Consider the following 26,683-nt stretch of genomic DNA (forward strand, 5'->3'; position numbering starts at 1 on the left):
CCGCAGAAATGTTCCAAAATCTAGTGGAAAACCTTCCCAGAAAGAGTGGAGGCTGTTATAGCAGCAAAGGGGTGACCAACTCAATATGAATGCCCATGATTTTGGAATGAGATGTTTGACGAGCAGGTGTGTAGTGTCTTTTGGTCATGTGGTGTCGGTACGATGCACACACAAACACACCCAGTCTGATCACTCTACTAATGAGTCCTTCTGACCAAAACCATGTCATCTGCAGTCCGGAGAAGTAAGGAGGACCACACACACTGACTGATTGACTGACTGAATGAATGACAAGGTGATATTCAACACCAATGACAGGTTGATAACAAAGATATATCTTTAAGCCCCATTTTTAAGCCCCCTTGAAGTAGATTAAGTTGTTGGTGACCTCTAATTGGACAGAACAGAGGAGGAGCCGATCAGAAGACCTATACCTCCCTGTCAGACATTGCCTACCTTTCCAGCAAGACCAATGACACAGCAGAATGAGTCAAGAACAGATTCTGTCTATCTCATAATGACATGATCCTTATCAGTGGAAGTCAGGCTGCCTGGCTGCCTGGCATGAGCCACTGGTGCAGCAGGGGTGCTTTAATTGTTTTGCAGTTTTTCTGCAGTCAATAGTCTTCCACCAGATGCAAAGCTGAAAGTAATGGAAAAAGAGGCACACACACCAACCATCACTAGGCATTTTAGGACAAATGCAGCTCAGGGTCCAGGATTTACAACAGCCTATAGAGACACTCTGATCTTCTGTGAGGTACTGAGCTTTATCAGCTGATTCCTCCCACCATCACAACCCCCCCCCCTTCTCTCTCACTCTCTCCCCCCCTCCCCGTTCCCTCTTCCCCTCCTGCTCTCTCTCTCTCTCTCTCTCTCTCTCTCTCTCCCTCTCCCCTCGCTCTCTCTCTCCCTCCCCCTCTCCTTACCCTCTCTTCCCCTTTCCCCCGCTCTCTCTCTCCCCATTTTATCTCCCCCATTCTCTCCCTCTCCCCCACTTTCCCTCCCCCTCTCTCCCCACTCTTCCCCTTTCTCTCTCTCCCTCTCCCTCCTGCTCTCCCTCTCCCCCTCGCTCTCTCTCTCCTGCTCTCCCTCTCCCCCATTCTCCCCCTCTCTCTCCCTCTCCCCTCACTCTCTCTCTCTCTCTCTCTCTCTTCCCTATCTCTTCTCTCTCTCCCTCCTTTTCCACTCTCTCTCCCTCCCCCCTCTCTCTCCTTCTCTCTCTCTCTCCCCCCGTTCCCTCGCCCCCTTTCTCTCTCCCTTTCCCTCTCCCCCTCCTGCTCTCTCCCTCACTCCCATTCTCTCTCTCTCTCTCTCTCCCTCTCCCCTCGCACTCTCTCTCCCTCCCCCTCTCTTTACCCTCTCTTCCCCTTTCCAACCTCTCTCTCTCCCCATTTATCTCCCCCATTCTCTCTCTCTTCCTCCTGCTCTCCCTCTCCCCCTCTCTCCCTCTCTCCCCACTCTTCCCCTTTCTCTCTCTCCCTCTCCCTCCTGCTCTGCCTCTCCCCCCTCGCTCTCTCTCTCCTGCTCTCCCTCTCCCCCATTCTCTCTCTCTCTCCCTCCCTCTCTCTCTCTCCCTCCCCCTCTCTTTACCCCCTCTTCCCCTTTCCCCCCTCTCTCCTCATTCTCTCTCTCTCTCTCCTGCTCTCCCTCTCCCCTTCGCTCTCTTCCCCCTCTCTCCCTCCCCCTCTCCCCCCACTCTTCCCCTTTCTCTCTCTCCCTCCTGCTCTCCCTCTCCCCCTCACTCTCTTTCCCTCCCCCACGCTCTCTTCCCCCCCTCTCCCCCTCCCCCTCTCTCTCCTCATCTCACTCTCTCTCTTTTCGTCAAACCAAGCTTCATGCACACACACACAGCTAGACTGAACCTCTGGACAGTAGTGTACTCCAACTACCAGGAAAGCACAGTCGGTAAGAGGACCTGAGAGGAGAGGAGAGGTGAGAGAGAGAGAGAGACCGCTCCGAGAGGCAGAGAGAAGGAGGAAGCAGAGGAGAAGACAGGAGTTTAAGAGCATGTGTTTGTTCCCTTGGGACCCCAGCATCCAGGATACACAGAGATACAGCAGGAACCAGGACCTTTCTCCAAACACCTCCGTTAGCAGCAACATCAGATGAAGCATATTGTTTTTTCCACACAGGGAGGATAAACGATACTACTGAAGCACTTTTCTTATTTAAGAGCTATAGCACTTTGGAGACTGAGACATCACCAGATGGTGAGTAATGCACTGGCTGTGTGAGAGAGCGAGAGAGAGAGTGTGCTGCTGCTCTGTGTGTGTAGAAGTATCTGTTGTTAGGGAGGTTTTCCCTTTCTCTATGCTTCTTGTGAAAAAATATTCCAGCTACTAGGCTAATGCATTGAGTCTGTTTGCAGGTAAGACATTTTTTTTTTTCCACTGTTTTCCCCCTCATTCCAGTGCAATTATCAGAAAGAACTAATCCATAAACTTGTGGGAGCAAAACACAACCAAGGGAAATTGTCCTTGTCCAAGCTGCAGTGAGGTACAGTAGCATTGCAATGCAGGTAGTGTGTACTGGGATGAAAACAGGACTTTATAAAATGTAAAAGACTACAGACATAAAGTAGAGTTAGTAGCTGAATAACCTTATATATAAACTCTGCATACAGACATCTAGTAGTTAGTAGCTGAATAACCTTATATATCAACTCTGCATACAGACATCTAGTAGTTAGTAGCTGAATAACCTTATATATCAACTCTGCATACAGACATCTAGTATCGGGGGTGGATTTTTAAATAATACTGCTTACTATAAGGTAGTAAATTAATATAACATAAATGGACATGTTCTATAGATGTATAGATACACACTGTATAGCCTTTTTTATAGTACATCGACCCTTTTGGTTTTGCGGTCTGACAACAACACAGTTTAGGATGAGAAATAATGTAGAATAAATTACGTATTATAGATTTAGAGCGTGAGTTCACACTGGGGGCCATGTGTGGTTTTATGTGTGTGTTCTATGTGTGGTTTTATGTGTGGTTTTAAGTGTTCTGTGTGTGGTTTTAAGTGTTCTGTGTGTGGTTTTATGTGTTCTACGTGTGGTTTTATGTGTTCTACATGTGGTTTTATGTGTTCTACGTGTGGTTTTATGTGTTCTACGTGTGGTGTTATGTGTTCTACGTGTGGTGTTATGTGTTCTATGTGTGGTTCTATGTGTTCTATGTGTGTTTTTGTGTGTTCTATGTGTGGTTTTATGTGTTCTATGTGTGGTTCAATGTGTTCTATGTGTGGTTCTATGTGTGGTTCTATGTGTTCGATGTGTGGTTTTTGTGTTCTATGTGTGGTTTCATGTGTTCTATGTGTGGTTCTATGTGTGGTTTTTGTGTGTAGTTTTATGTGTTCTATGTGTGTAACGATTCTTGTTGGTGGAAGGAGAGGAGGACCAAAATGCAGCGTGGTAAGTGTTCGTCATATTTTAATTTCAAACTGAACACTACACAAAATAACAACGATAAGAAAAACGAAACAGTTCTGTAAGGTGAACAGACACTAGACAGAAAATAAACACCCACAACCCAATAGACAGAAAATAAACACCCACAACCCCCCTGTGGGAAAACAGGCTACCTAAATAGGATTCTCAATCAGAGACAACGATCGACAGCTGCCTCTGATTGAGAACCATATCAGGCCAGACATAGAAATACAACATAGAAAACAGAACATAGACTACCCACCCAAACTCACGCCCTGACCAACCTAACACAAAGACATAAAAAGAAACTAAGGTCAGAACGTGACAGTACCCCCCCCCCCCCAAAGGTGCGGACTCCGGCCGCAAAACCTGAACCTATAGGGGAGGGTCTGGGTGGGCGTCTATCCGCGGTGGCGGCTCTGGCGCGGGACGTGGGCCCCACTCCACCATAGTCTTTGCCCGCTTAAGTGGCGCCTTTGGAGCGGCGACCCTAGCTGCCGACCTCGGACTGGGAACCCTTGCAGCGGGCCCCGAATAGATGGGAGACTCCGGCGGCGCCGTAGTGAAAGGCGACTCCGGCGGCTCCTGACTGACGGGCGGCCCCCGGCAGCTCCTGACTGACGGGCGGCTCCGGCAGCTCCTGACAGACGGGCGGCTCCGGCAGCTCAGGACAGACGGGCGGCTCCGGCAGCTCAGGACAGACGGGCGGCTCCGGCTGCTCCGGACAGACGGGCGGCTCCGGCTGCTCCGGACAGACGGGCGGCTCCGGCAGCTCAGGACAGACGGGCGGCTCCGGCAGCTCAGGACAGACGGGCGGATCCGGCAGCTCAGGACAGACGGGCGGCTCCGGCAGCTCAGGACAGACGGGCGGCTCCGGCAGCTCAGGACAGACGGGCGGCTCCGGCAGCTCAGGACAGACGGGCGGCTCCGGCTGCTCCGGACAGGAGGGAGACTCCGGCTGCTCCGGACAGGAGGGAGACTCCGGCTGCTCCGGACAGGAGGGAGACTCCGGCTGCTCCGGACAGGAGGGAGACTCCGGCTGCTCCGGACAGGAGGGAGACTCCGGCTGCTCCGTACTGGAGGGAGACTCTGGCTGCTCCGGACTAGAGGGCGTCGCAGGAGGCTCCGGACTAGAGGGCGTCGCAGGAGGCTCCGGACTAGAGGGCGTCGCAGGAGGCTCCGGACTAGAGGGCGTCGCTGGAGGCTGACGTCCTTCGTTGGAGGCCTCATGCCATGGATCCTCACCGGAGGCTTCGTGCCATGGATCCTCACAGGAGGCTTCGTGCCATGGATCATCACTGGAGGCTTCGTGCCATGGATCATCACTGGAGGCTTCGTGCCATGGATTATCACTGGAGGCTTCTTGCCATGGATCACCACTGGAGGCTTCGTGCCATGGATTATCACTGGAAGCTTCTTGCCATGGATTATCACTGGAGGCTTTGTGCCATGGATTATCACTGGAGGCTTCGTGCCATGGATTATCACTGGAATGGAGAGACACACAGGAGACCTGGCTCTGGGAGAAGGCACAGGACTCACCAGGCTGGGGAGACATGCAGGAGGGTTAGTGTTTAGCACAGGCACAGAACTCACTAGGCTGGGGAGACATGCAGGAGGCCTTGTCCTTGGCCGAGGCACCGGATGCACTGGACCGTGGAGGCCACTGGCGGTCTCGAGCGCAGAGCTAGCACCACTCGTCCTGGCTGGATCCCCCCTGTAGCCCGGCAAGTGCGGGGAGTTGGAACAGGCCGCACTGGGCTGTGCTGGCGAACTGGAGACACCGTGCGTAGGGCTGGTGCAGTATACCTCGGGCCGAGGAGACGCACTGGAGACCAGATGCGCTGAGCCGGCATCATCCCTCCTGGCTCGATGCCCACTCTAGCACAGCCGATTCGAGGAGCTGCGATGTAGCGCACCGGGCTATGCGTGCACACTGGGGACACCTTGCGCTTCTCCGCGTAACACGTTGCCTGCCCAGTCACTCTCTCGCCACGGTAAGCACGGGGAGTTGGCTCAGGTCTCCTACCTGAGTCCGCCAATCTACCCGTGTGCCCCCCCAAAAAAATTCTGGGGCTGCCTCTCGTGCCCGTTTCCTCGCGCCAATTCCTCGGAGTGGCGCCGCTCCGCTCTAGCTGCCTCCAGCTCCTCTTTCGGAAGGCGATACTCCCCCGGCTGTGCCCAGGGTCCTTTGCCGTCCAAAATTTCCTCCCACGTCCAGGAGTCCAGAACCCTCTGCTCCTGGTTACCACGCTGCTTGGTCCTTTTCTGGTGGGTGGTTCTGTAACGATTCTCGTTGGTGGAAGGAGAGGAGGACCAAAATGCAGCGTGGTAAGTGTTCGTCATATTTTATTTTCAAACTGAACACTACACAAATAACAACGATAAGAAAAACGAAACAGTTCTGTAAGGTGAACAGACACTAGACAGAAAATAAACACCCACAACCCATAGTGGGAAAACAGGCTACCTAAATATGATTCTCAATCAGAGACAATGATCGACAGCTGCCTCTGATTGAGAACCATATCAGGCCAAACATAGAAATAGACTACCCACCCAGAACATAGACTACCCACCAAAACTCACGCCCTGACCAACCTAACACAAAGACATAAAAAGAAACTAAGGTCAGAACGTGACAATGTGTGGTTTTATGTGTTCTGTGTGTGATTTTATGTGTTCTATGTGTGGTTTTATGTGTTCTATGTGGGGTTCTATGTGTTGTTCTATGTGTTCTATGCCGATGACGTGGATGTCGATTAAGGCATGCCCACGCACCTTTCTGATTCAGAGAAGTTAGGTTATATGCGGAAGATACATTTCAGTTGAATGCATTCAGTTGTCCAACTGACTAGGTATCCCCCTTTCCCTTCCTTTCTATGTGTTATGTGTTCTTTTATGTGTTCTTTTATGTTTTCTATGTGTTGTTCTATGTTTTCTATGTGTTGTTCTACACTATATATACAAACGTATGTGGACACCACATCAAATTAGTGGATTCGACTATTTCAGCCACACCCATTGCTGACAGGTGTATAAAATCGAGCACACTGCCATGCAATCTCCATAGACACACATTGGCAGTGGAATGGCCTTACTGAAGAGCTCAGTGACTTTCAACGCGGCACCGTCATAGGATTACACCTTTTCAACAAGTCAGTTTGTCAAATTTCTGCCCTGCTAGAGCTATCCCGGTCAACTGTAAGTGCTGTTATTGTGAAGTGAAAACACCTAGGAGCACCAACGGCTCAGCTGCAAAGTGGTAGGCCACACAAGCTCACAGAAAGTGGCCGCCGAGTGCTGAAGCCCGTGGTGCGTAAAAATCGCCTGTCCTGGGTTGCAACACTCACTACCGAGTTCCAAACTGTCTCTGGAAGCAACGTCAGCACAATAACTGTTCGTCAGGAGCTTCATAAAATGAGTTTCCATTGCCGAGCAGCCGCCCACAAGCCTAAGATCACCATGCGCAATGCCAAGCATCAGCTGAAGTGGTGTAAAGTTCACTGTCATTGGATTCTGGAGCAGTGGAAATTCGTTCTCTGGAGTGATGAATCACGATTCACCATCTAGCAGTCCGACGGACGAATCTTGGTTTGGCGGAAGCATAGTGCACAGTGCCAACTGTAAAGTTTGGTGGAGGAGGAATAATGGTCTGGGGCAGTTTTTCATGGTTCGGGCTAGATCTCTTGGTTCCATTGAAGGGAAATCTTAACTCTACAGCATACAATGACATTCTAGATGATTCTGTGCTTCCAACTTTGTGGCAACAGTTTGGGAAGGCCCTTTCCTGTTTCAGCATGACAATGCCCCTGTGCACGAAGCGAGGTTCATACAGAAATGGTTTGTCGAGAACTTGACTTGCCTGCATAGAGCCCTGACCTCAACCCCATTGAACACCTTTGGGACGAATTCGAACGCCGACTGCGAGCCAGGCCTAATCGCCCAGCATCAGTGCCCGACCTCACTAATGCTCTTGTGGCTGAATGGAAGCAAGTCCCTGCAGCAATGTTCCATCATCTAGTGGAAAGCCTTCCCAAAAGAGTAGAGGCTGTTATAGCAGCAAAGGGGGACCAACTCCTTATTTCAGTTTTTTCTGATTGCTTAGGCACCATCTTTGAAACTTTAGGCTATTTTTGCAGAACTCTACCACTAACCACAAAACCTTACACCAAACATTATACATCTCTTGTAAAAGCAAACAATTCTTGTAAAACTCTTCAAACTCTTAAAACAAATTGTGTTTCTGCGTCAATACAGTACACACAAACCATCATTTGAATAAGTACACGAAGCACCAACTAGGGACTGATAGTAAAAATGAAAAACACTTGTGGCTTTTTCTTTTTCTGTGTGCAGTGCACAGCAGTTTTTTATTGTTTTTTGTCATACATGTAGTAAACACACAGGTATCCAAATGTGTAAAGTGTGGAAGTATTTTCCGAACATAACACACCGTCAACACAAATAAGGGGAAAACATATATATATATATATTTTTCAAAATGTTCTAACACTCTTCAAAAAACAAAAGCACAGTAGAAGAAAACAAAAACATTTGTGGTAGAAAAATAAGAAGAGAAAAAAAAGGAGGCTCCATCTCGTCCTTGGTGGGTCTGGCCATAAGACCATTCATCCACATCACATGCCATGTTGTCTTGACGAAGGCAACGTGGAAAGTATCACATGCCTGGCATGACCCCTGATCGATGTCTCCACAAGCCTCCATTGGTGGAGCTGGCGATCATACACCTTCCAACGAGAATAATTCTTCCATAGGATTCCAGAACGGAGCGTATAGGGGAGATTTGAGTGCGATGAAAAGTGGGTGACCTGTGAACCAATTGCGGCCCACAGCAGCCCGGTGGAAACTAACATTGTCCCAGATGATAACGTACCTGCGCTGCTCTGGTCCCTGGTCATTGTGATTAGTCTGTTGTGGAGGGTGTCCAGAAATGTGATAATGTGTGCAGTGTTGTATGGGCCTGTTGTATGGGCCTGTTGTATGGGCCTGTTGTATGGGCATGATGGTGAAGGACGCTGTTTTGACTAATAGCCACACACATTGTTGTGTTGCCTCCACGTTGTCCTGGGACATCGATGATGGCACGGTGTCTGATGATATTTCTGCCACGGCCCCTTGTTTTTGCAAGGTTGAAACCTGCCTCGTCCACATATATTAGCTGATGATGCACTGCATCTTTTTTAGCTCCATGACTCTCTGAAAGAGACAAGACAAAACAATGTAGCACAGTATGAAAAGACAGGGATCAGTCAATATGATGTAGCACCATACACTTCCAGATCCAGTACCAATGATAGGATAGTATAGCTTACCTGCACATATTCATACCTCAGTTGTTGAACACGGTCTGAGTTTCTTTCGAAGGGGACTCTGTACAGCTGCTTCATCCTAAATCTATTGCGTTTCAGTAGACGAGAAAGTGCAGAGAGACTCACTCTGTTGACGTTTTGGAATATAGTGTTATCTGCCATTATGTGGTCCTGCAGTTCTCTGAGTCTGATGCAGCTATTTGCAATTGTAACGGATGTGAAATGGCTAGCTAGTTAGCGGGTACGCGCTAGTAGCATTTCAATCAGTTACGTCACTTGCTCTGAGACTATGTAGGGTTGCCCCTTGCTCTGCAAGGGCCGCGGCCTTTGTGGAGCGATGGGTAACGATGCTTCGTGGGCAACCGTTGTTGATGTGTGCAGAGGTTCCCTGGTTCGCGCCCGTGTCGGGGCGAGGGGACGCCGTAAAGTTATACTGTTACATTGATGCTGTTGACCCGGATCACTGGTTGCTGCGGAAAAGGAGGAGGTTGAAAGGGGGGTGAGTGTAACGGATGTGAAATGGCTAGCTAGTTAGCGGGTACGCGCTAGTAGCATTCCAATCAGTTACGTCACTTGCTCTGAGACTTAAGTAGGGTTTCCCCTTGCTCTCCAAGGGCTGCGGCTTTTGTGGAGCGATGGGTAACGATGCTTCGTGGGTGTCAGTTGTTGATGTGTGCAGAGGTTCCCTGGTTCGCGCCCGTGTCGGGGCGAGGGGACGCCGTAAAGTTATACTGTTACATTGATGCTGTTGACCCGGATCACTGGTTGCTGCGGAAAAGGAGGAGGTTGAAAGGGGGGTGAGTGTAACGGATGTGAAATGGCTAGCTAGTTAGCGGGTAAGCGCTAGTAGCATTTCAATCAGTTACGTCACTTGCTCTGAGACTAAGTAGGGTTGCCCCTTGCTCTGCAAGGGCCGCGGCTTTTGTGGAGCGATGGGTAACGACGCTTCATTGGTGACTGTTGATGTGTGCAGAGGGTCCCTGGTTCGCGCCCGTGTCGGGGTGAGGGGACGACGTAAAGTTAAAACTGTTACACAATGACCATATTTACAATGTGGGTCTCCTGCTCTGAGGTGAACAGTCGACCTCTTCCACCAGATACTGGTTTTCTTGCAGTTCTGTAAAACATTTGAATGGTTTTAGTGATAGATCCTTCTCATTATGAAAGTACAGTACATACTAATGTACCAGTAAGACTACAGCACTTACAGTTATTTACCGGTTCTCATTTCGATATATCCGGATGATACCTGCAACAGTATAGCGGCTCAGATTTGGTTGAACCTGTTGCCCAGCCTCCCTCATGCTCATCCTATGGAGGACAACATGGTCAACCACAGTCGCTCTGATTTCATCAGTTTATTGTTTTCCTGACTACCCTTCCTCGTCCTCTTCCCCGTCCTCTCCTCCCCCCCGTCCTACTTCACCTCGTCCTTCTCCTCCTCTAGTTTTCACCCCTCTTACTCTCTGTCCAATATTGGCCTCCATTGTTGTCCAAACCAATTGTTTATCAGTGGCCTATTTATAGTGCTCCATCTCTGATTTGTAAGTGAACTCATTATCTAAAAGTGTTTTCACATGTGTCAGTGTAGAAAGGAAATTGGCGGAATAGTGTAGCAATGTAGGGACCAATGTTAACAGTATTGCTATTAGTGTGTTATTAAATTGCAAATTGAGTGTAAAGCAGTGAGTTGTATTTACAGTTTTGCAAAAAGTGTGTTATAAAATTACAAACTGAGTGTAAAAAAGAGAACGTGCATTCAATTTGGCAACACTTGATGAATGCATTGGCTACAAGTGTTAATGGTTTCAGACTGTAGTGCTTCAAGAATTACTGTTAGTGTTTAAGCATTCAGATAAAACTGTAATGCCCATTATTTTGGAGATGTTTGACAGTGTCCACATACCTTTGGTCATGTAGTGTATGTGTTCAATGTGTTCTACACTACTGGTCAAAAGTTTTAGAACACCTACTCATTCAATTATTATTTAAAAAATTACTATTTATTTTACTAATAGTGAATACATCAAACCTATGAAATAACACATATGAAATCATATAGTAAGCAAAAAAGTGTTAAACAAATCAAAATATATTTAGTATTTTAGACTCTTCAAAGTAGCCACCCTTTGCCTTGATGACAGCTTTGCACACTCTTGGCATTCTCTCAACCAGCTTCATGAGGTAATCACCTGGAATGCATTTCAATTAACAGAAATTATTTGTGGAATTTCTTTCCTTCTTAATGCGTTTGAGCCAATCAGTTGTGTTGTGACAAGGTAGGGTGATATACAGAAGATAGCCCTTTTTGGTAAAATACCAAGTCCATATTATGACAAGAACAGTGCAAATAAGCAAAGAGAAACAACAGTCCATCATTACTTTAAGACATGAAGGTCAGTCAATACGGAACATTTCAAGAATTTTGAAAGTTTCTTCAAGTGCAGTCGCATAAACCATCAAACGCTACAATGAAACTAGCTTTCATGAGGACCGCCACAGGAAAGGGAGACCCAGAGTTACCTCTGCTGCAGAGGTCAAGTTCATTAGAGTTACCAGCCTCAGAAATTGCAGCCCAAATAAATGCTTCAGAGTTCAAATAACAGACACATCTCAACATCAACTGTTCAGAGGAGACTGCCTGAATCAGGCCTTCATGGGCGAATTTCTGCAAAGAAAGCACTACTAAAGGACACCAATAAGAAGAAGAGACTTGCTTGGGCCAAGAAGAAACACTGGAAACAATGGACATTAGACCGGTGGAAATTTGTCCTTTGGTCTGGAGACCAAATTGGAGATTTTTGGTTCCAACTGCTGTGTCTTTGTGAGATTTTTGATAAAAAAAATATTTTTTAACCTTAATTTAACTTGGCAAGTCAGTTAAGAACATATTCTTATTTACAATTATGGCCTAGGAACAGTGGGTTAACTGCTTTGTTCAGGGGCAGAACAACAGATTTGTACCTTGTCAGCTTGGGGAGTTGATCTAGCAACCGTTTGGTTACTGGCCCAATGCTATAACCACTAGGCTACCTACCGCCCCAATGTGGTGTGGGTGAACGGATGATCTCTGCATGTGTATTTCCCACCGTAAAGCATAGAGGAGGAGGTGTTATGGTGTGGGGGTCCTTTGCTGGTGACACTGTCTGTGATTTATTTAGAATTCAAGGCACACTTAACCAGTATGGCTACCACAGTATTCTACAGAGATACGCCATCCCATCTGGTTTGGGCTTAGTGTGACTGTCATTTGTTTTTCAACAGGACAATGACCCAACACACCTCCAGGCTGTGTAAGGGCTATTTTAACAAGAAGGAGAAAGATGAGTGCTGCGTCAGATGACCTGGCCTCCACAATCTCCCGACCTCAACCATATTGAGATGGTTTGGGATGAGTTGGACCGCAGAGTGAAGGAAAAGCAGCCAACAAGTGCCCAGCAAATGTGGGAATTCCTTCAAGACTATTGGAAAAGCATTCAAGGTGAAGCTGGTTGAGAGATTGCAAAGCTGTTATTAAGGCAAAAAGGGTGGCTATTTGAAGAATCTCAAATATATTAATTTGTTTAACACTTTTTAGGTTCAACATGATTCCATATGTGTTATTTTATAGTTTTGATGTCTTCACTATTATTCTACAATGTAGAAAATAGTAAAAATAAAGAAAAATCCTTGAATGAGTAGCTGTTCTAAAACTTTTGACCGGTAGTGTACGTGTTGTTCTATGTCTTGTTATATGTGTTTTAAGTGTGGCTCTACAGGGGCTTGCGAAAGTATTCACACCCCGTAGCATTTTTCGTATTATGTTGCCTTACAACCTGGAATTAAAATGTATTTTTTGGGGGTTTATATCATTTGATTTACACAACATGCATACCACATTGAAGATGCAAAATATTTTCTTTTGTGAAACAAACAAGAAACAACACAAAAAAATGAAAACTTGAGCGTGCATAACTATTCAGCGTGCATAGCAATTACAGCTGCAAGTCTATTGGGGTATGTCTCTAGAAGCTTGGCACATTTAGCCACTGGGATTTTTGCCAATTCTTCAAGGCAAAACTGCTCCAGCTCCTTCAAGTTGGATGGGTTCCGCTGGTGTACAGCAATCTTTAAGTCATACCACAAATTCTCAATTGGATTGAGGTCTGGGCTTTGACTAGGCCATTCCAAGACATTTAAATGTTTCCCCTTAAACCACTCAAGTGTTGCTTTAGCAGTATGCTTAGGGTCATTGTCCTGCTGGAAGGTGAACCTCCATCCTAGTCTCAAATCTCTGGAAGACTGAAACAGGTTTCCCTCAAGAATTTCCCTGTATTTAGCGCCATCCATCATTCCTTCAATTCTGACCAGTTTCCCAGTCCCTGCCGATGAAAAACATACCCACAGCATGATGCTGCCACCACCATGCTTCACTGCGGGGATGGTGTTCTTGGGGTGATGAGAGGTGTTGGGTTTGCGCCAGACATAGTGTTTTCCTTGATGGCGAAAAAGCTCAATTTTAGTCTCATCTGACCAGAGTACCTTCTTCCATATGTTAAGGGAGTCTCCCACATGCCTTTTCGCGAACACCAAACGTGTTTGCTTATTTTCTTCTTAAAGCAATGGCTTTTTTCTGGTCACTCTTTCATAAAGCCCAGCTCTGTGGAGTGTACGGCTTAAAGTGGTCCTATGGACAGATACTCCAATCTCCGCTGTGGAGGTTTGCAGCTCCATCAGAGTTATCTTAGGTCTCTTTGTTGCCTCTGATTAATGCCCTCCTTGCCTGGTCTGTGAGTTTTGGTGGGTGGCCCCCTCTTGGCAGGTTTGTCGTTATGCCATATTCTTTCCATTTTTTATAATGGATTTAATGGTGCTCCGTGCGATGTTCAAAGTTTCAGATATTTTTTTATAACTCAACCCTGATCTGTACTTCTCCACAACTTTGTGCCTGACCTGTTTGGAGAGCTCCTTGGTCTTCATGGTGCCGCTTGCTTGGTGGTGCCCCTTGTTTAGTGGTGTTGCAGACTCTGGGGCCTTTCAGAACAGGTGTATATATACTGAGATCATGTGTCAGGTCATGTGACACTTAGATTGCACACAGGTGGACTAATTATGTGACTTCTGAAGGTAATTGGTTGCACCAGATCATATTTAGGGGCTTCATAGAAAAGGGATGTGAATAAATGTACACACCACGTTTTTTAAAATGTTTTAAATAGGTTTTTGAAACAAGTTCTTTTTTTAATTTCACTTCACCAATTTGGACTATTTTGTGTATGTTCATTACATGAAATCCAAATAAAAATCAATTTAAATTAGAGGTTGTAATTCAACAATATAGGAAAAACACCAAGGTGGATGAATACTTTTGCAAGGCACAATGTGTTCTATGTGTTCCACCGCCACACAAACAGCCATCTGGAATCATAACTAGCATCTGTCCTGCAGTCTAAACCCTGCTGCCGGGAAGGATTGAGACCTGTGTCCTAATCTGGGGCAGGAATAACTGCACATTTACCATCAATGAGTGGGAGGCGGAGGGAGGCCTAATCCAATGTGATCTGTGTGATGGTGCACTTGATGGTACCAAGCTGTCAATGCAGCTCACAACGCCATCGTTTGTAATTAAACACTTGGTATAATATGGGATACTTTCATACACTGCACCGCCAGTTGGAGCTGTTGCACATGCAGATGCAGTTAAATGGCACCATTGCATTTACATTGGAGTGTAATGGAGCAAAATGTTCCCTTTTCTCTTTTCAGAACTGGTTGAATGGCTATTTGTACCCTGTAGGCACCTGCAATTTACCACAGGTGAGGTAAATTAGACATACATGAGAATCACCTGCCTCCAACCAAATTAATTTGAATTTTGTATAATTTAGTCCAGGCCATTTTTTCCCTTTCAAGTGAAATATCTAAATTTCAGTTCAGATGTATTTATTTTTTTATCCTGTAAATCAAACAAATACATATGTGTACACCCCAAAGGTTTCAATTTCAACTTATTTTAGAAGAAATAGTGAAACATGTAAGGGTGCCAAAACACTTAATTGTGTCTGTATAGACTACCATATTTGTCCCAACACTTACGCGTCTATCTATCTTCCTTTTGTGGCAAGGCTGTACTAAATTATGTATGCTAGCTTTTTATTGTCATCCCCCTCCCCCAAAGCTTCTCTCATCAGCTGGAAGTGTAATTCAATGAGGCAGCCCCCCTGGAATGGACTCCCAAGTGCTTCAATCACTTCGATTTGACTACTGTACTGGACCTAAAAAAGTAGGGCAGAGACAAGGAGAAGTAGAGGCTGACTGAGGGACAGAATGAGAAGTGCTCTGATGTGGGAGGGAGAGAGAGAGAGTATGTGTGGGTGTGTGTGTGAGTGTGTGTGTGTGAGTTTTTGTCTAAGCGTGTGTGTGTGTGTGTGTGTGAGTTTGTGTGTGAGTGTGTGTGTGAGTGAGTTTGTGTGTGAACGTTTGTGTTTGTGTGAGTGTGTGTGTGTGTGTGTGTGTGAGTATGTGTGATACGTAAATGGCAGGAGTGTGGCCAGAGGCTTCTGTTCAAAGCCATATCCATAGAAAATGAGGTACCTCCCCTAAATCTGAGTGTTCCCTCTTCTATACATGTCCTTGGATTAGGGCAGTGTGTGTATGTGTGTGTATGTGTATGTGTATGTGTATGTGTATGTGTATGTGTATGTGTGTATGTGTATGTGTATGTGTATGTGTATGTGTATGTGTGTGTGTGTGTGTGTGTGTGTGTGTGTGTGTGTGTGTGTGTGTGTGTGTGTGTGTGTGTGTGTGTGTGTGTGTGTGTGTGTGTGTGTGTGTGTGTGTGTGTGTGTGTGTATTGTGTATGTGTTTGTGTTCCCTACTACACAAGAGTCTGACCTAAATGTAATACTCTCAGTTTAGGTTAAAATATTGCGTGCTTGCATATTCATACTGACATTTCACTTGGTGTCAAGATGTTACATTTCCACAAATTCCTTTGTAGCTGTGGAAATTAAATGAACGCTCTGAAAAGGCCTTATATCAGATATCCCCACTTCATCTATGTCTTCTGTAACTTCCTTGGTGCTGGACCTCTGACAGACAGGTCAGGGTAATCTTCTCAGGACTCCAGCACTAATTGAGGAATGAGGATTACCTCATCCTCTTAAGGCTGGTTAATTAAGCTGCTGCTGCACTGGCTCCAGACCAGACAGTGACAGAACATTGTGGATCAACTGACTCCAGATCAGATGTACTCATCATGCCCCTGATTAAACAGGACAAGCACAGCACACCTCACAGCTCACACAGAAAAACCGAGAAACACCCTCCACTATACACTAATATAACCAAGCGCACCTAAAACTGAGAAACAGAAGCAAGCACACTTCATATCGAGAAACAGAAGCAAGCACACTTCATATCGAGAAACAGAAGCAAGCACACTTCATATCGAGAATCAGAACCAAGCACACTTCATATCGAGAATTAAGAATCAGAACCAAGCACACTTCATATCGAGAAACAGAAGCAAGCACACTTCATATCGAGAAACAGAAGCAAGCACACTTCATATTGAGAATTAAGAATCAGAACCAAGCACACTTCATATCGAGAAACAGAAGCAAGCACACTTCATATCGAGAAACAGAAGCAAGCACACTTCATATCGAGAAACAGAAGCAAGCACACTTCATATTGAGAAACAGAAGCAAGCACACTTCATATTGAGAATTGAGAATCAGAATGCCAAAGAGATTTTATTTTTTGACGATAATCATGTAGCTTCCTTTTTTCCCCTTCGATTTCAATACTGGTTAAAAACACTGCCAGAGGTGACTGGACAACGATGTGTACTGTACAGCTCACGTTTGCTTTCTTTATTCAGCCTTTGTAATGGACACTGCTGTTTTTAACTTTCTTTTAAATGTAGCTAAAAACAAACATAATAAAAAAATATCCTGTAACTCCTAACTGCCACGATATGTCACAATAGGAATTATTTTCCTTGTAAAGGTGAAAACAGACAAATGCTAAACTATAAACACTTCATATCGAGAAACAGAACCAAGCACACTTCATATTGAGAATTGAGAATCAGAACCAAGCACACTTCATATTGAGAATCAGAACCAAGCACACTTCATATTGAGAATCAGAACCAAGCACACTTCATATTGAGAATCAGAACCAAGCACACTTCATATTGAGAATTGAGAATCAGAACAAAGCACACTTCATATTGAGAATCAGAACCAAGCACACTTCATATTGAGAATCAGAACCAAGCACACTTCATATTGAGAATCAGAACCAAGCACACTTCATATTGAGAATCAGAACCAAGCACACTTCAAATTGAGAATCAGAACCAAGCACACTTCATATTGAGAATTGAGAATCAGAACCAAGCACACTTCATATTGAGAATCAGAACCAAGCACACTTCATATCGAGAAACAGAACCAAGCACACTTCATATTGAGAATTGAGAATCAGAACCAAGCACACTTCATATTGAGAATCAGAACCAAGCACACTTCATATTGAGAATCAGAACCAAGCACACTTCATATTGAGAATTGAGAATCAGAACCAAGCACACTTCATATTGAGAATTGAGAATCAGAACCAAGCACACTTCATATTGAGAAACAGAACCAAGCACACTTCATATTGAGAATTGAGAATCAGAACCAAGCACACTTCATATCGAGAATCAGAACCAAGCACACTTCATATTGAGAATCAGAACCAAGCACACTTCATATCGAGAATCAGAACCAAGCACACTTCATATCGAGAATTGAGAATCAGAACAAAGCACACTTCATATTGAGAATCAGAACCAAGCACACATCAAATTGAGAATCAGAACCAAGCACATTTCACATTGAGAAACAGAAGCAAGCAAACTTCATTTCGAGATTCAGAACCAAGCACACTTCATAAATCTAAAACTAAAACTGTTGTAGTGAGTAGTTGACTCAAACAATAGTTGAACAGTTCTGAAAAAAATGGAGAGAGATTTTGTTGTATTTAAAAAAAAACATTCACTTTCACTTAGCTAGCGAATGCAGATCGCTAGTTTACCCCACTCAAACACCCAGCTCAAACAGAGAGGGATGCTATAACTCTTCCAAGTCAAGGTAAGCTTTTGGTTTTATTGATTTATTGCCACAGGGGCCTCCCGGTGTAACTGCTAAACTGCTTGCTGACTATACACTGTACTGCATGATTGTAGTGGGTTTGCTAACACATTAGTTCTAGTAGCTTTGCTGACTATGACGTTAGCTAATATGGTGACAACGATGTAGGCTTTGTGTAGCAGTTAGCGGTTATGATATGAAGGTTTGGTCAAAGACAGCTGATGTATGTGCACAGAAGTCCACAAGCCAAGGGAAAATATGAGAGGAGGAGATCGCATAGATGCAAGAAGGAATTATACAATGAGCAAAATAATCATGCTGTTTGCATGTGGCTGCTATGAAGGTGAACTGTGTTTGCGTGTAATCAGGAGTGTATTCATTCTGCCAATTCTGTTGAAAAAAGTTTGTTAAACGGAAGCAAACAGAACGAAACAGAGATAAACATACCTGAATTTGTCCAATAGAAACTCTCATTTGCAACTGCTGGACTAATGATTACACCCTAGATCAGGCAAGATTGTGCAAGGCAGTATTGAATGTGTCACAGTCTGTCACCTTGATTACTCACATTTTTCTCTCGACTATGTTGTAAACTTTCATTCATAGGTTGTAGCAACCTCATGGGTATGTAGTAGCCTAAACCTATCAACCTAATACATTGAGCTGGGTGAACGGAATATGAACGACAGTCATCCAACATGCTGTAATAGAAATAAAGCCATGCTCATAAAAAATATATAAAAAACCGTCCTCCCTCATCTTAAACATCACCAACCGCCACAAGCGCACATCTCAGGCATTGCGCTTCACACGATCAAATAATCCCGCTAGTGCCCCCAATGCCCCCTAACTCTACCTACAGATGAATACAGAATGTTAAATAACACAAGTGTAGATTTAGACATATACAGGTATAGGATTTTAATTTGATCACAATGTTGTTGCAGGAAACAACATACATGTATAGGAGATTTAAAAAGTCTCCTTAAATTTGCAATTTCCACTTAAAGATGTCAACTTGATTTACCCAAACAAATAAATCTATCAACCCCTATAAAAATGTCCAGGAATTATAATCCACACAATAATTCACATTTCCTGTTGCTGGAAGATTATTTTCCTGCTGTGAGAAACTGGTCAAATTAAGATCCTGCAACTGTATAGACTGTGCGTACGTATGTGAGTACAGACTAAGCGAATGGGAGAGGAATGTTGAGCGGAGGAGAGAAATTCAGGATCTTTGTGGACCGATGACAAAATAAAGACCTTAAGGCTCCTCTTAACTGGCTCCTCTAAGTGGCAGCAGAGGCACGCATGATGGAGCTACATCATTTCTTTCAAATCAGTAAATGAAGGACATCTTTCTCTCTCACTTTCTCTCTCTTTCTCTCTCTCGCTGTCTGTCTCTCTCTCTCGCTGTCTGTCTCTCTCTACTCTCTCTCGCTGTCTGTCTCTCTCCTCTCTCTCGCTGTCTGTCTCTCTCCTCTCTCTCACTCTCTGTCTGTCTCTCTCTCTCCGTCTGTCTCTCTCCGTCTGTCTCTCCTCTCTCCGTCTGTCTCTCCTCTCTCCGTCTGTCTCTCCTCTCTCTCCTCTCACCTCTCTATCCCTTTCTCTATCCCTCTCCTTCTCCACTTCAAATCAACACAGAGACCAAAGGCCACAAGATCTCAGCCTGGGAAAAGAAACTATGACTTTATCCTCTGTGATTGTCTGCATGTGAAAGATGAGGGTCATCTGTAAGACTTCTACAGTTGAGTGGCTGTTCAGTAGAAAGTTAACTTTGACTTGGTGCTCTGTTCAGTCTGTATCGCTGAAGCGTTACAGATTGCGCAAAATAAATGTAAAGCTAATTGAGGATTATATGCAGCGTTTACGGTGAATTCCTTCTCGGCTAACGCAGGAACATTGCCTTTAAATGTAAATACATTTAAAAAACCTCTGTAGAGTACTTGCATTTACTTTTGGCTAAGCACAGAGCACATGCATCAAGCTCCTTTTTGACTGAACCCCCCCCCCCCCCCCCTCGAAATACCAGGGAATTGAAAGGGATGAAAAGGGAAACAAACTCTTGAACAGTCCGAGAGGGAAGAGGGGGGAAGAGGGGGAAGTATATAATGATGCTTTTCCAAATCAGATGGAACAGATTATATTGTCTTTTCTAATCTGTACACATATTGTCATAGTCAGTATTATATAAGATGAGAGTCAAAACGGCCAACAATCTCTCTCCTACAGATCCACATCAACACCATGTACTACCATCTCTCTCTCTCTCTCTCTCTCTCTCTCCCTCTAGCTAGTGGGTGGCACAAGGAGGGCACCTACTGAGACAGCCCGATGCCAGTGCCAGTCTAGGGTGGCAGCAGACATGCAGCCCCTCGACCTGCCTAGGAGTACCCACCTGGAGAGCCTGGGTGAGTGACTGCCACAGTGGGCATATTGACGGACAACAGTGTTTAGTTACTCCTCACCCGAGCCATGGCCTGTTCTTCCGGCTTCCATCACGAATACGCAGGTAGTACAGGAGCATCATGGCAAATACTGGAAGACTGGCCGACAGCTTCTACGCCTAGACCATCAGGCTGCTGAATAGACACCACTAGGCAGCAACCTGCTCCCCTTGTCCCCCTTCTGCCCCTCCCCCCAACGGACATTTACCCTGCCCCTACCCCAATGAACATTTACCATTATTAAAGTGTTAACATGTATATATTTTATTTAAATGTATTTATATTCTTTATTATTACATGTATTTTTTTATTTCACTTTGACCTGCATTGTTGGAGCTCGGAGCTTATGATTTTCTTTACTGTACCCTGTAATTATGCCTGCAACCCTGTACATGTGACTATTAAACTTCTAATCTAATCTACTACAGAACTTCCTGTACGTACAATATATTTGTTTTAGATTGCTTAGATTTATCAAAGTCCTCTTCCTAAAGCCCTCTTCTTCTCTCTCCCCAGTCTTTGCAGCCCTGCCCAGTCTGCTGCTAGTACTGCTGGGTCTGCTAGAGGCAGCTAGCGGTTGTCCCACTGTGTGCATCTGCAACAGCAACGGCACAGACTGTACAGGCCTGGCTCTGCTCTCCCTAACCACCGTCCTGCCTCTGCTGCCCCAGGACACCCGCACCCTCCTCCTGCCCCACAACAACCTCTCCTCCCTGGGCGACGGGGACCTGTCCAACCTCAGCGCTCTGGAGCTCCTGGATCTCTCTGACAACCACCTCTCCAGCCTGCAACCAGGGTCATTCTCCGGCCTCAGCGGCCTGCAATGGCTCAACCTCTCAGGGAACTACCTGGGTGACTGCCCCCTACTTACCCCTACAGACCCCAGTAACCAGACGGAGGTTACCCAGTGTAACGGTAGTCGCTGGGGGTTGAGCCGAGAGCTGTTCCAGGGTCTTTGGATACTGAAAGGGCTGGACTTGTCCCTGAACGGCCTGGTAGTTTTTCCTAATGGGCTGCTGGACGGGCTCCAGGGCCTGGCCTGGCTGTCTCTGACTGGGAACAAGCTGCGGAGCCTGGACAGAGCCACCTTCCAGCCCCTGGGCAGCCTGCTGAGCCTCCAACTGGCAGGCAACCCTTGGGAGTGTGACTGCAACCTGAGGGACTTCAAGCACTGGATGGAGTGGCTGCTGTACAGACGTCAGTATTATGTTGTGTATTGCTTCAAGCTTACAGTGTTTCATGTACAGTCAAGTCAGTTTGGCCTTTGTTCCATGTCATGTACTAGTCTGATACTGTGTCATGTCTGTTATTAATCTGTAAATTAGCTTGATTATCTATTGATCTTGCTAGTGATCCACTAGATCCCTATGTGTGTTTCAGACGGGCAGGTGGATGCTGTGAAATGCAACCTACCCAAGGAGCTGAGGGGGCGGGACATCCGCAGCATCCCCATAGAGATGTTCAACTACTGCCTGCAGTTGGAGAACCAGGCCAGGGTCCCTGGCTACGATGGGCCCCGTGGGGGGCGCCCACCCTGTGTCGGTCGGATCAACGGGCTCATGAACGGGCCCCAGGCCAACCAAGAAGACTGTGGACGCCAGCGCTACCGGCCCATTAGCGTGCGAAGGGCCTGGGGGACTCAGATCGTGGCGGCGTGTGTGTGTGGTGTGGTGTGTGTGATGATGGTGGTGGCGGCCACCTATGGCTGTATCTACGCCTCTCTTATGGCCAAGTACCAGAGGGAGCTGAAGAACACATGGCAGCCATTGATGGCTGGGGAGGGAGGGGGGGAGACAGACGTCGAGGACGGCGTCTTTCCTTCTTCCCCAACATCCCCAGCCGAGCCAGAACCAGAGTCCAGTCCCATAGTCCACACATACAGAATAACAGGCTTTTGACCTTTGTTTCTCTGACTGGCTGACATTCCTGTTGCAAGGATTCAGGGGGGGCTGCATTCCCTAACTGTGTGTCTTACTACTCAGTGCTCCAGGGCATTCTAGACTAGGGAATGTATAGAGCTGAGAAAGCATATCTCTGCTGCACTTTGCTGGTGTTCGAGGCATACCGACATGATCGTACAGTTGATCGTCAAATGGAAACTGGAACGCTGCATTGCTTCAAGACGTGTGGATGCTACGTGATTGGTACTTTAGTCAGCTCTCCAACTGTGTGGTGGACGTTCTGGTATCTCTGCACCTTGGTTCAAAGACTTTCCTAGAAATCGTCTTTGAAATCCATTATAATTGTACGCTTATTCCTTGATCCGACCTTCCATCAAAGTTCTTTGTGTTTCAAGCAAAAAATGCCAATAGATCAAATCCCTGTCTAATGTAATGTAACTGCTCCTAACGTTTTGCTACAAAAGCCCAGGTTAACAATCCCAGTAGTGGTTGTCGCTCAAATAGTTATGGTACACATGAATGTACAAGAATATAGTACACAATGTTCTGTGGAATCAGTGTTAGACAGATGCAGTCTTGTGTATCAGACCTGTGCTCAGGTGCAGTGACTCAATCCTCTCTCTACTAAATGAATATTCCAAGTCAAATCACTGTTCATATCTGTACAGAGTAAGCCTGCTTTCAAAGCCATACAATACAACAGCAAACTACTGACCTCTAGAGGATGTTATGATAACAGCAGCTGAAGAGAGTCAGTATCCGTGGCTAGCAGCCATATTCATTGCGAACTGAATCTAGTTGGCAACCATTTCCATTTAACCATTTTGAACTGTCGAAGAGATCAGCACTGACCTAAAAACATGTACATATATCAGCATCTCATTAGTCCTTTAATCGTTATTTCTGTCTCTGTGTTAACATTACACATTTGCTCTTAAGTTTTGCTCAAGAAATAACGATAATGTGATATTCTGTTAATCATGCTGATGACAATAAAGCATTTATTTATCTAACCTTGTCCATCACAATTTATTCCAGCTGACGTAAGCATCCCCTACATTTTTGTGACAGGATATGAGAAAAGGCCATGAGGATAAAGCTCATGATGATGTGAAAACCATCACATACACTTAACAGTAACCCTCCTCTTCTAGGGACCTTCACAAGACACATGGAGCGCTTCCCTCTCCACAAGCCAAAAGTGTGTCAAACATTTAGCAGTAGCACCACAGAGAATACTACTACAGTTATGGACACTTCAATACACGTAGAAGCCACAAGATGCATTAACGCCTCCAGGATTGGTGTTAAGCAGCCCGACATTTCAGAGAACGTAAAAGTCAGAAGCTTACCTCCAGCCATGGCCATCTTGCCTCCCGATGACACAGTCACAGCTGTGGCGGCTATGACATACTTTGACGCCCCTGTCACAAGACAATCAACCAATCATCAATCAGTCTAACACAACCTTTCAGCTTCTGTAGGTCTGGGTTGATTTCCCCCAAAACATAATGATTGTCTTTAGCAATAAGAGCATCGTTGGTCCGTTGCTGAAGTTACCAGTAGATTTCAGATTATCTTAGTGCTAAAGATTATCATTATGTTTTGGGGAAACTCACCGCTGTTCTGGTATAATGTCATGTCAATAGTAATAATCAAATATTAGCAGAGTTGGGGTCAATTTTAGCCAGCTGGAGCTGTACATGGAATTTCTCAAATTTCTCCATTAAATTCCTAAATTGACTTGGACGTAATTCACTAGACTGATGCTAGGTTTGTTTGTGTTGTCTTGCCAACTCCTAGTGCCATTGTCACAGCAAACATTGCCAAGACAGCTCAAACCGATCTGGGACTAGGCTAATCAAATCAAATCAAATTTATTTATATAGCCCTTCTTACATCAGCTGATATCTCAAAGTGCTGTACAGAAACCCAGCCTAAAACCCCAAACAGCAAGCAATGCAGGTGTAGAAGCACAGTGGTTATGAAAAACTCCCTAGAAAGGCCAAAACCTAGGAAGAAACCTAGAGAGGAACCAGGCTATGAGGGGTGGCCAGTCCTCTTCTGGCTGTGCCGGGTGGAGATTATAACAGAACATGGCCAAGATGTTCAAATGTTCATAAATGACCAGCATGGTCAAATAATAATAATCACAGTAGTTGTCGAGGGTGCAACAAGTCAGAACCTCAGGAGTAAATGTCAGTTGGCTAGGGATGGACCTCAACCCTGGATGATAGGGATGGACCTCAACCCTGGATGATAGGGATGGACCTCAACCCTGGATGATAGAGATGGTACCTGTCTTGTCGCTGTTGTCTTTGTCCTCCACAGGGATGTAGTAGACGAAGCTTCCAGGGGGGTTCTCCATGGCCAGGCGGTACCACAGGGGGAAATGATCCACGGTGAACAGGTTGTCCTTATCAGCTGGAGTCAAGAACTTTCTGTAGAGCAGGAAGTAGTTATTAAGAGAGAGTTTAGAGCAAACTCCTGAGACCTATTCATTAGCGCACACTGTAGCAAAACGTTTTGCAAAGGATATGTTTCATATTGGACAAGTTCAGGTACTGACTGCCTGTTTCTTTCATTTGGTTCCTAGTGAATACTTTCCTGCTCAAAGAACACAGGCTGTAATATGGGCTAACTCTTTAGTGCTGATGTAGACTGTAATATGGGCTAACTCTGTAGGACTAATGTAGGCTGTAATATGGGCTAACTCTGTAGGACTAATGTAGGCTAACTCTGTAGGGCTAATGGAGGCTGTAATAGGGGCTAACTCTGTAGGACTAATGTAGGCTAACTCTGTAGGGCTAATGGAGGCTGTAATAAGGGCTAACTCTGTAGGACTAATGTAGGCTAACTCTGTAGGGCTAATGGAGGCTGTAATAGGGGCTAACTCTGTAGGGCTAATGTAGACTGTAATATGGGCTAACTCTGTAGGACTAATGTAGCCTGTAATATGGGCTAACTCTGTAGGACTAATGTAGGCTAACTCTGTAGGGCTAATGGAGGCTGTAATAGGGGATAACTCTGTAGGGCTAATGTAGACTGTAATATGGGCTAACTGTACGACTAATGTAGGCTGTAATAGGGGCTAAATCTGTAGGGCTAATGTAGGCTGTAATGGGCTAACTCTGTAGAGCTAATGTAGTCTGTAATATGGGCTAACTCTGTAGGACTAATGTAGGCTAACTCTGTAGGGCTAATGTAGACTGTAATATGGGCTAACTGTGTAGGGCTAATGTAGACCGTAATAGGGGTTAACTCTGTAGGGCTAATGTAGGTTGTAATATGGACTAACTCTGTAGGACTAATGTAGGCTAACTCTGTAGGGCTAATGGAGGCTGTAATAGGGGTTAACTCTGTAGGGCTAATGTAGACTGTAATAGGGGCTAACTCTGTAGGGCTAATGTAGTCTGTAATGGGCTAACTCTGTAGGGCTAATGTAGTCTGTAATGGGCTAACTCTGTAGGGCTAATGTAGTCTGTAATGGGCTAACTCTGTAGGGCTAATGTAGTCTGTAATGGGCTAACTCTGTAGGGCTAATGTAGTCTGTAATGTGTTAACTCTGCAGGGCTAATGTAGTCTGTAATGGGATAACTCTGGGGTAGTGTGACTCACTTGGCGACCCTGGTCTCTATGCCAGTGTATCTGGTGAGCCGGATAAGGCCAGAGCGAGTTCCCAGAAAGGCTGTCTCCACACCCATCTCCATCCTGAACACACACAAATACACAGATTGGTATTTAATGCACTCAATACACATCCACACACATATGCGCGCACAAAACACACAACCCACATACATACACTAGCTAACATAAAAGGAAAGGAGTGAAAAACATATCATTTTGTAGTCTTACCCAGATGCATTGAGCATGACGGCCTGCCAGTAGGCTTCTAAGGGGGCTGTCACTACGGCATCAAACAGTGTCTGCTGCAGCAGCACCTCGTCACCTGGGAGTCAGAGACACTCAGTCAACGTCAAACCTGAAATTTGCCAGATATTATACTTGTTTTTTTGTCTTAATAATAATCTCTATTATCCCTATTAGCTGATGACCTCGCACAGGCAAGTCTTCCTGGGGATCCACAAAACAGATGTTAGGGTCAGAGTTAGGGTAACATCAGCGCCGGGTTAGGGTAACATCAACGTTAGGGTAACATTCAGTACTCATCTATAAAACAAAAGCAATTTCGATCAAAAGAGTCCATATTAACAAAGGAAATTGAAGGACTAACAGTACAGTTAGATAACAATAAAAACGGTACCATAGAGGCACAGAATAAGTTAGAGGAAAAACAAAAAGAAATGGAGGAACTTATTCAAGAAAGATCCAGTGTAATATATTATAAAAATAAAGCGAACTGGATGGAATATGGGGAAAAATGCACCAAATTCTTTTTCAATCTTCAATATAGAAATGCTACCAAAAA

The 26,683-nt window shown here is 45.3% G+C and overlaps 2 protein-coding genes across 3 annotated transcripts in view; one reads left to right on the forward strand and one right to left on the reverse strand.

Annotated features, from left to right (window-relative positions):
• Window positions 1-26,683, reverse strand: part of LOC129855052 (voltage-dependent calcium channel subunit alpha-2/delta-4-like) — an 82,181-nt gene that overhangs the window by 13,552 nt on the left and 41,946 nt on the right. For both annotated transcript variants that reach the window (XM_055922332.1, XM_055922331.1), the window contains 4 exons: window positions 26,110-26,203; window positions 25,870-25,962; window positions 24,550-24,692; window positions 23,604-23,675 (listed from right to left, as the gene is read on the reverse strand). In XM_055922332.1, coding sequence (XP_055778307.1) covers window positions 23,604-23,675; window positions 24,550-24,692; window positions 25,870-25,962; window positions 26,110-26,203 — 402 coding nt within the window. The remainder of the gene's footprint in view (window positions 1-23,603; window positions 23,676-24,549; window positions 24,693-25,869; window positions 25,963-26,109; window positions 26,204-26,683) is intronic.
• Window positions 1,771-23,264, forward strand: LOC129855056 (leucine-rich repeat and transmembrane domain-containing protein 2-like). Its single transcript, XM_055922334.1, has 4 exons — window positions 1,771-2,213; window positions 20,197-20,314; window positions 20,867-21,547; window positions 21,731-23,264. The coding sequence occupies exons 1-4, from the start codon at window positions 2,211-2,213 to the stop codon at window positions 22,246-22,248; spliced, it is 1,320 nt and encodes a 439-aa protein (XP_055778309.1). The 5' UTR covers window positions 1,771-2,210; the 3' UTR covers window positions 22,249-23,264.

Source organism: Salvelinus fontinalis, chromosome 5 (assembly GCF_029448725.1).
Source record: "Salvelinus fontinalis isolate EN_2023a chromosome 5, ASM2944872v1, whole genome shotgun sequence".
Classification (NCBI taxonomy): Eukaryota; Metazoa; Chordata; class Actinopteri; order Salmoniformes; family Salmonidae; genus Salvelinus; species Salvelinus fontinalis.